Genomic DNA, 9,223 nt, shown 5'->3' on the forward strand with positions numbered 1-9,223 from the left:
CAGACCATGGTCCAGACTAAAAAGACTATGATCAGACTTTCCAGACCGAATTGATCTCTGATCAGACCAAACCCAGACCATGGTCCAGACTAAAAAGACTATGATCAGACCGTCCAGACCGAATTGACCTCTGATCAGACCGAAATCAGACCATGGTCCAGACTATTGTGCGCTCGAACCGCTTTCCAGACCCTGTAATTTCGGTCTGGGAACACAGGGGTGTGCGCTCGATTGGGTCTGATCATAGCTCAATTTGGGTCTGGACCAAAACCTGGGTACCTTTTGCAGAGGACAGTGTCCCAATTCTGCTCCAGTCTCTTTTTTGAAAAATCCTTCCTGTTTTCCCTTTTTCGTGGTCATTCTGATGGACTAAAACATTTATTTGAATCGGTCAAAAGCACTCCATCGAATTGTGAACTTTGCGCCTTCATATAATGATATATTACTCTGCAAGATATCATAGATGGCCTGCTCCTTAACACTGAAAGATTTGCTCCGAATTCCAGCATTTGAGAATTCATCTGCCCTAGTAATTGCAGAGCTCAACCTAATTTAGCTCATTGGAGACTGTCACTTCTCACAGGGGAAATAAAACGCATATCAAAATCAGTTGTAAAAATTTACCATACCGTCCCCAATTCTATTATTGTGAGCTATAAATACCATAACGTATTTGCCTAGACGTGGTGGTAATTTTATCACGTCCTGTGCTCCAGACTAAATGAAAGAAGTGAAGGGAAGTGGTCTAAATTCTATGGGACACTACCTGGTTTATGTTGAGCAGTTATTGTAAATTTATATGTCTAGCAAAGTTGTAACAAGATAGCGCCTATATTTATAATATTTCCGTTCTCTGAAGAAAGCCCTATTTTGGACCAAACGGGCGAACTCGGGACTAGGTGTCACATCATATCATGGTGAAAATGTGTAGAAAATGCGGTTTCCATCTTAACGGTGAAAACTACACAAACTAGTAATACAGTAATGTCATTTCAAAAGTTTAATCATAGAAATTAAATTGATGCGACAATTTAAATTCTTCGTTTATATATCGAAAACTGTTGCTTTTAAACTGTTGCTTGCAGGGAAATACTGAACCAGAATTTACATATAATATATTAACTAGATTGAGTGAATTATTTGTGCGAGAAAATCCTAAAAAATATAGAAAACGGCCACAGGTAGAGGTACGCAACCCAATCCAGCTCTGATCCGACCCATTATTTGCAAAGCGCACAGGGGGTAAAACGCTACCCGGCGACAGAGTCTGTTATCTTTTCAATGTCTGAATATAATCGAATCAGGGCCAGTCAAGAGCTCCATTGCTCCAATCAGAGAGTTACCTATTGCCCGGATATCATGGGTTTGTAAAACATTTGTAACCTGATTTATTTTTTTGCCTTGATTGATATCTTGCAAGATTCTTGCAAGAATCTTGCAAGTTTTGAATCAGCTTGCAAGATTTTTGCAAGTTTTAAATTCACTCATCACTAGGGTAGAGCCCCATGCAGAGTGAGTATGTGTAGTCCAATCCCGGTACACAGTCTAGATAGCCTAAACTATACTTTTTTTAGATCTTGCAAGGTCTAATCAGAGAGCTTTCCACGGCCGAACTAAAAAGTGGGGGCCAGCAGATTTTATAAGAAAGCTTAGCTTTTTATCACTGGTATCTCCAGATGACGTTCGGCTGAAATGAAGTTGTTTAGTATACTGTGACACATCAGCCCAGGCCTAGGCGTCGACTTATGAAAAGACTTTAAAATTCTAGTAGGGGGAGGCAAATTTGACTATAATTACACAGTTGAGCTTCCTAGTTAAAGTCGAGCTAATATCTTTTCATGGGTCGAGCTTAAGTCTTTTCATAACAAAGAAGGTCCAGCTAAGGTATTTTCACGGGTCCACCATTAGTCATTTCATAACCAACAAAGTCGAGTGAAGGTCTTTTCATGGGTCCACCATTAGTCTTTTCATAAGTGTGTTTTTTTTCAAAATCCGAAGTTTTTCTACTTCTGTACATGCAGAAGCAGAGCCGGAGCAAGACCAAATAGCTTTGCATCTGAGCTGTCCAACTTAAGAAACAGTTGGAAAACTAACAAAAGCCTTAAGATCTTCGTCAAATCTTAAGGTAAAGAGTTGTGGCAGCTCGAGTATTTTTACCACATTACTTGATTAAATGAAACCATTTAGCTTAAGTGTATTGGTCCTATTACCATTAGCCATGACAAAATTTTGGCGTTATTCAGTTTGTTTTCCATCCAAAATTGAAATATTTTCTTGAAAAAATAATGCAGGTTTTTGAGGGATTACTGGTTCTTCCGAATCATAAAAAATGAAGAAGCTTACACGCTGACTACAATTTATGCAATATTGCACGGACAATTTTAGGGGCCAAAAAGCAGACTTATGATAAGACCAATGATGAAACCATGAAAAGACTTTAACTCGACTGTGTTTGCAAACATTGTATCGAGCTTAAGTCCAGCCAAAATATTGGGTCGAGATAGAGTCTTTTGTAAAATTTTGTGTCCAGCTAAAATCTTATGCAAAAAATCTGCGTCGAGCTAAAGTCGAGAATGTCTGAAAGTCCAGCTAAAATCTATTTATAACTCAAATGAGTCGAATATGGTTTGTCCTAGACCAGGGAGGAATTGAATTCTGTCATCAATTGCAAACAGTTCTCCGGTAATCCGATTTCGATGCCGAAACACTGTCTTCGCATAGTTTGAAACGAACACTTTGTCATCCAAACAACCAAACTCATCTTCGCCATCGAAGAAGCTTTCTTCATCGCTCAACTCGTCGCTATCAGTGAAAACTGTATCCTCTTCCTCCTCACGGTTACCAGTTTCATTAAAAGCTCCAATTCTCAGTTCTGCTACAATAAAATGCTTGCCAATATCTATCTACTACCAATGCAATGGTCCATCATTTCCTTGAAATGGTCAAATCCTGACTTTGTTCATGTCCCAGTCAGCTCTAATATTTCTCCGTATGAAGTGAAAATCCAACTGATGCCTACATTGTTCGGATCCACAACCGTCTCACAATTGGACTGACTGTCAGTCCGTTTTGATCTGTTGCATAGACTTTCGTTTTCAACATCAGTCATCTCCTCAAGCACTTCTTTCACTCCGACGCCAATAGCTTTTATCACGGACCAATGTTTGCTCGAAGAATTCTTTGCCGACTATTCCGCCACAACTGATTTAATAAAATCAGTTGTCAATTTTGCTTCTCTCGTATCTGATTTTTGAGTCCTTGCTATTATCGGTAACTCTTTCCTGTACTACAACAAGAACCTCACTTTGGAACACAGGTTTGTCAATTTCAATGCGTAGAACCGCACGATCATTTTTCTTTTCTTCAATCAAATCAATTATAAAAGCTTTCTCGTAGATTTGGACAGTCTTACGCCAGAGAAGTACAAACTTTCCTGAAGACTCCTTGAACGATTCTTTTGGTCTGAATTCCAAAATTCATGTAGCAAATTACTTAAAGCATGAAGGGAACAGTCGCACCAGTTCTCTGGTAAATACCTCTTCACCTCCTCTTCTTTCGAAATAAATTTTTTTCAAAAACCCAAAAAGCACTCAGACCAGTCATGTGAAAATCCATATCCAGGAGAACGAAAAAATTACGATCTTGAATCCGGCCATTGCTGTCAAAAATGATGTCCTCTACTCTGAATGCTCATACGAGGCCTCAAAATCTTTCTCTCGTCTCTGCCTGAGTAGTTGTCTCAATCTATCTGCTCGCTTACTTCCTCTAGTAAGCTCTGTAAAAATCCTCGTTTCAATAAGAATCACATGCTGTCTTCGAAAACAACCTTTTCCCGAACTTAACTGTCTCTGTTGCTCAATTTCGCTCAAAAATCTTCCTCCTTCAGGTCTCGAACTGGTTTCTTGAACATCCTCAATGTGTTCCCCGAACTGATCTCGCTACGGTTGCCAGTTTTATGCGCATGTCGTCAGTATCTCAAAAATCTGGCCAAATTCGCGCCCTCATCAAATTTTGCTGATCAACTTTTTTCATAAAATGAGAGCCCACCCAGAGCGCCTCTGTATAATTTTGTATCTTGACCGTTCGAAGGCTTCTAGTTGAAGACCGACAAGCGCCCAAAAACACAATAAAAATTCATAAAGATACGTCCGGTGGTTCTTCTATTTATTGGGAATTTTTTGTTGTGTCCCCAAAAAAGGTTTTGCTCTCGACAATTTAATTTTTCGATCCGGATAACTAAATCAATAATGAACAGTTGTAATACCAGTAACCAGTGGAGTTATAACCACAAAAATATAAAAAAGCTTCAGCAATTCAAAAGTAATTTTGTATCATAAAAAATTAAGGGTTCACTTAAGCATATCCGATTCAATTATTCTATCCGCAAGTATCTACAATTCACTCAATCGACTTCATAACTCAAATAATTTTAATTATTTCTGCCTCTCAGTAGCTTGGTTACTGGTCAAAATCTTATTATACTCCCAAACATTAAAGTTAACTAATTTTGCAGTTCCACTCATTGCAGCTACGCAATCATCTAGCAAATTCTTTTACAAAGTACTCACTATATAGCTCCAAATTTTTCTCACTGAGAATCAAGAGCTCAAATCGAGCGTTCTCTTTTTCTCTCTATTTTTCTCCTTTTTTCTCCTCATTTTTCTTGCGCCCGTTTGCGTTCTTTTACCAACTGATACTTTTTCTTGTGCCTGAGAGTATTCAACCTCATCAGTTTTTATCAGCAACGCGTAACGTGTCGTTTCATTTCAAAAACTTTAACTTGACGTAGAAGTGCAGTTGTGAGCGTAGAACACCAGTCACAAGATTCAAATTATGTTATGTAATGCTTGTTCAAGTTACCACAGTTCCCTGGATTTTTTTTGTTTGCTAATTTCAGGACTCTGCAAAACTTATGGTTCATGGTCAACAAATCTGGAGCGATTAAATGCATGCTTCTTTACATACGTTCCTAAGTGTGATTACTTGTCGAATTTGTCCGACAAGTACTTTTGCTTCCACTTAGGGGATAGCAGTCTTGCTTTTAGACAATTTCTTACAATTGTCCTTAAGATCTCAATGATTTAAAATGTAACAGAGAAAACTTAGGTTTTCGTACTCCTTTTCATTTTAAAATATCTGTCAAAATTTAATTTTTCTTTTAGAAAGATAACTAATTCGACATCTTCATGGTTCAGTGGAATTTTATAAAAACACAATTACTCTAGTAGGGGTAGTAAATCTTTCACAAAAGTACGCAAAAAAAGTGTTTCAATGCGTCAACTTTCGTCCGGGGAGTCACCAATTCAAAACTCCCAGTGGCCAATTGGGCATGTTAACGTTTTTTTTAATGATTTGAGGGCAGGGTCGAAAATTTTTAGACGCTTATATTTTCAGTAAATATGTTTCTCTCTACCATAATTTTTTTTCAAACAGCCCATATGTTCGTCCTTGTACTTCATATTATTCTCAGTAAGAGTTCTAACAACTGATTTGTCCTTCTATTAATCTCAATTATTAAATGATGACAAAAAACATAGTAAATTGACTTTTCCTAATTCAGATTTCAAGTAGACTCTATGACTTCCCAAAGTTCACCGGATATACTTAACTGACTGACACAATTTAAATATAAGAACTCTAAAAATTATTTGAATTATTTTCGAAGACTTATACGGAACTTCTTCCGCAAACCAAAATTACTTCTGAATTATCACTCCCATGTGTGCTGTCAAAAATGGCTATCAAGTTTTGATCTAGAACTGTAATAATTATTTGAAAAACAAACAAAAGTTCAAATCAGTTTGTTTTTCGATTTTAAATCTTCATGCATGTCCTTCAGCAGTTTTATTGCTACGATTCTTTTTATCATTGCGCCCAGCATGTTTTGATATTCTAGATAAAACCCAGAACCTTGCAAAATTACACTATGAAAGAATCGCGCTTTAATTATTTTTAAAAGATTTTGCTCCAAGCATGTAGTAAACAAAAATCATTTGGTAAATTTGGTTTTTCACATGCACGCATTTATATTTTTCCTGCATAGTTTGTCACGCACACTTTTGATCGTGTTACTTTTGATCGTGACCTTTTGATCGTGTTACAAGGCTTGCGGAAAAGGTTTTTATCCCTGCTGTTGGTATTCATGAGCTGCATTAAATACTTTTCTAATTCCGTGGATAAATAAAAAAAACAACCAGTTCATAAAAGCACAATCTTATTTTTTTGGTGAGAAAATTGGGTGAGAAAATCGTTGTTATGAGTATTTGATTGAACAGTTCTTGTTCTCTCAACTTAAATCAGGTAAGAAGGGCTTACGCATCGGTATATCATTTATGTTTCTCAGTTACCCTCATTTTTGTGGGGAATTTGCGTTTATAGAGGGAAGAATTTGCTTCCGACGACAATCATTTGAGAGTGGGTAAATCATTGATTGAAAACGCGTTTGAAAATTGATGAGTTGGCTTTTCCACAGACTGTTCACTTGGACTAGAACAATTATTTTGGTGAAATGTGCAGAAGGTAACCAATTTTTGGTCATTAGTTGATAAGAAGTTGAAGGGCGCTTTGCATGAGAAGTATAATGGGAAAGAGGTTGCTGAGGTAACTACAATCCAACATTTGTTCTATTTACCTCTGATTAGCCCCGCGTGCTCGTATTACTCTGCAATATTACTCAACTGTTTTAACCGTATTGCGCATTTCACCACCAGCGCTTCTAAACAATAAAGCACCTAAAGCATTACATATCAAGACTAGTACATTCATAATGAGAAAAGAAAAGTTGCTTTTAATGAAGCAATCGACAATTTACCTGCACGTACGGCTTTTTACTCAAATTAGAACCTTCCCACAAAACTAAAAACATTTTTCGGTAATTTCTATTTTGAATTTTACACTGAGTTTGTTTTCCTTACAAAGCGATTAAAGTAATGTTTTGCGGAAAACTCGGCGACAAACAGGAAATATTGTATTTACGGCGCAACAATACGTAATTTGAAATTCAAATCAGAGTAGTAGATTTACGTAAATAACAGCAAACAAGTTGCTGAGTATATTTCCCCTTTTTGGCTATATCACTTGTTTTTCTATTAATCACTGAAACTCCCTATAAGAAATTCATAGTTACAAGTAATACAAAGCAAAATCACTCAGCAAAAATTTGGAATTACTGACTGCCAATAAAAATACGTTGACTTTCTAAAAGTTATTCAGAACTACTTTAATGTTCAATCAGTTGTTTTCAACTTGAACTAATTGTGCTCCCTTTTTTCACCTGAACTAATAACTCATCAAAAGATCATTTTATCTCTTACTTTCCAACTTTCGTATTTTGAGTTGCATTTATGATTAATGAAGTCAGCTTCAAAATTGCCCTTTTTCAAAGTTCGAGTCAAACCAATTAAAACTGCGAACTTCGATCACAAAACGATTCGCATCCCGAAGAAGAATAAACGCTAATACCTCACCGAACAAGAAATTGGGAAAATTTACGGGCTCAAGAAATCGTTCAAATCTATTCTATCATGCGCATCGAACGAGTTCATTTTCAGTTTGTGAAATCAGACAATCCTAATTTACATATTTGTTAACCACATTTGACCCGACAAAATCCAAGAGGGTAGACTTCGAGAGGGTGGGAACTCATGAGTGGACACCCGAACGCGATCGGAGGCGATTCCAGTTCGCGACAGATCCGAGAATTGCTGCACCTTCTTGTCAATGTTGGCCACACCGCCGATGACATTCTGCGCTCTTCGTTCCCACATCCAGAAGGGATTACACCAAATGGAGGTATTCCAGCACGGGAATGCGGCAGGCAGAGTGAGTCATCCTCTTCGCCCATTGAAGCACCCTCGCCAACTATTGGGTTCGCCCCGACTGTCGAGATATCACCACCCCCACCCGATAATGACATTGCTTCTGATCATTGCATCAGGCAACTGCTTCCTTTGATTCCACCCAATAAATGTTTATTTGATTATTTTTCTTAAAAAACCCAGGTATAGACCTCGACTTGAAAAGACTCAAAACATCTAATGAGGGGGTCAACATTGACCAAAATTAGAAGTCCAGCACTCTTTTAAAGTCGAGCATTTTCATCCGTCGAATAGAACTCTTTCCATAGGCATTTTGGATCAAGTTTGCTCTTTTCATTTGCATTTTGGGTCGAGCATGGTCTTTTCAGATGTCTGCTTTTTTATAATTTCGGGAAATTTTTCAAAATTTTTTCTGCCTCCTTACATACAGAAGCGGCAGCGAAGCAGGATTATGCACCACTACAGTCCAACTTAATACACAGTTGGAAAACTTCAAGGACTTGAGAAATTTTGCGGTTCTTAAAATAAAGCAGTTAGCGCAACTGGATTATATTGCCCCATTAGTTGACTGAATGAAACTAAGTAGTTCAATTGCAGTAGTCGTGTTCCCATTAGTCATGATGAAAATATGGAGCTTTTTTCAAAAATAATGCTGACTTTCAAAAGATTGGTGGTTCATCTGAATTGGAAAAGATGGAGGAGCATGCATACTGTCTACGTGATAAGCAATAAAATGTGAGCAAACAAATGCACAAAATGCAAACAATTTGCACGACAAATCGCAATAGACTGATCCATTTTTTATGTTTAAATAATTTGAGTTGAGCAAAGGTCGAGCACAACAAGGTGCTTATATTGATTCTAGCAAAAGTGTTGCGTTATGAACTCTAGCAAGCGGCATAAAATCGTTATTAACTATATAATTTCTCCAACATGAGAGAATTACAAAATGATATTTTCAAGTAGAAGTTAAAGTTTCACAGGCGGCATCTGATTAATAGATTTAGCATTGTGCTGTCTCCTTCCTCCTGCACTTCCTGGCAAAGTGTCCACGGATCCCACATACAAAGCAGATTCCTTTTTGGGTCCCTTCATTAAGTCTAGTTTCACTGCTAGTTGCTCTGAACCACTTTGTCCCTTGTGCCTCTGTTCTGCGCTCTCAAGGAACTTTTGCAGCATTTTCTTCAACTCTGTGAAATTCGTTGCCGGGTTGAAGGTTTCCTGTATAACAAAACTTTCATACCTCATTGGAGAGAAGAGGGCCAATGAGACTGCTTCCCCTTTTTGTAGCCTTGTGAGCAGCTCCTGTCCTCTGAAGAAAAAGCTGTCCAAAATCCTCTGAGTCCTCGAGGTGCATTCGAGCCAGCTGTACCACCAAAGTCACCACTGTCGGCGTGTTCACAGTC

General features: G+C 37.8%; 1 protein-coding gene across 1 annotated transcript in view; it reads left to right on the top strand.

The window, feature by feature from the left end:
* Nucleotides 1–7,031: 7,031 nt before the first annotated feature.
* The window catches only part of LOC142335245 (uncharacterized), a 41,536-nt gene continuing 39,344 nt past the window's right edge, over nucleotides 7,032–9,223 (top strand). Inside the window, exon 1 of the mRNA XM_075383663.1 lies at nucleotides 7,032–7,936. Coding sequence (XP_075239778.1) covers nucleotides 7,644–7,936 — 293 coding nt within the window. The 5' untranslated portion in view covers nucleotides 7,032–7,643. The remainder of the gene's footprint in view (nucleotides 7,937–9,223) is intronic.

Source organism: Convolutriloba macropyga, chromosome 2 (genome assembly GCF_964194025.1).
Source record: "Convolutriloba macropyga chromosome 2, txConMacr16.3, whole genome shotgun sequence".
Classification (NCBI taxonomy): domain Eukaryota; kingdom Metazoa; phylum Xenacoelomorpha; order Acoela; family Convolutidae; genus Convolutriloba; species Convolutriloba macropyga.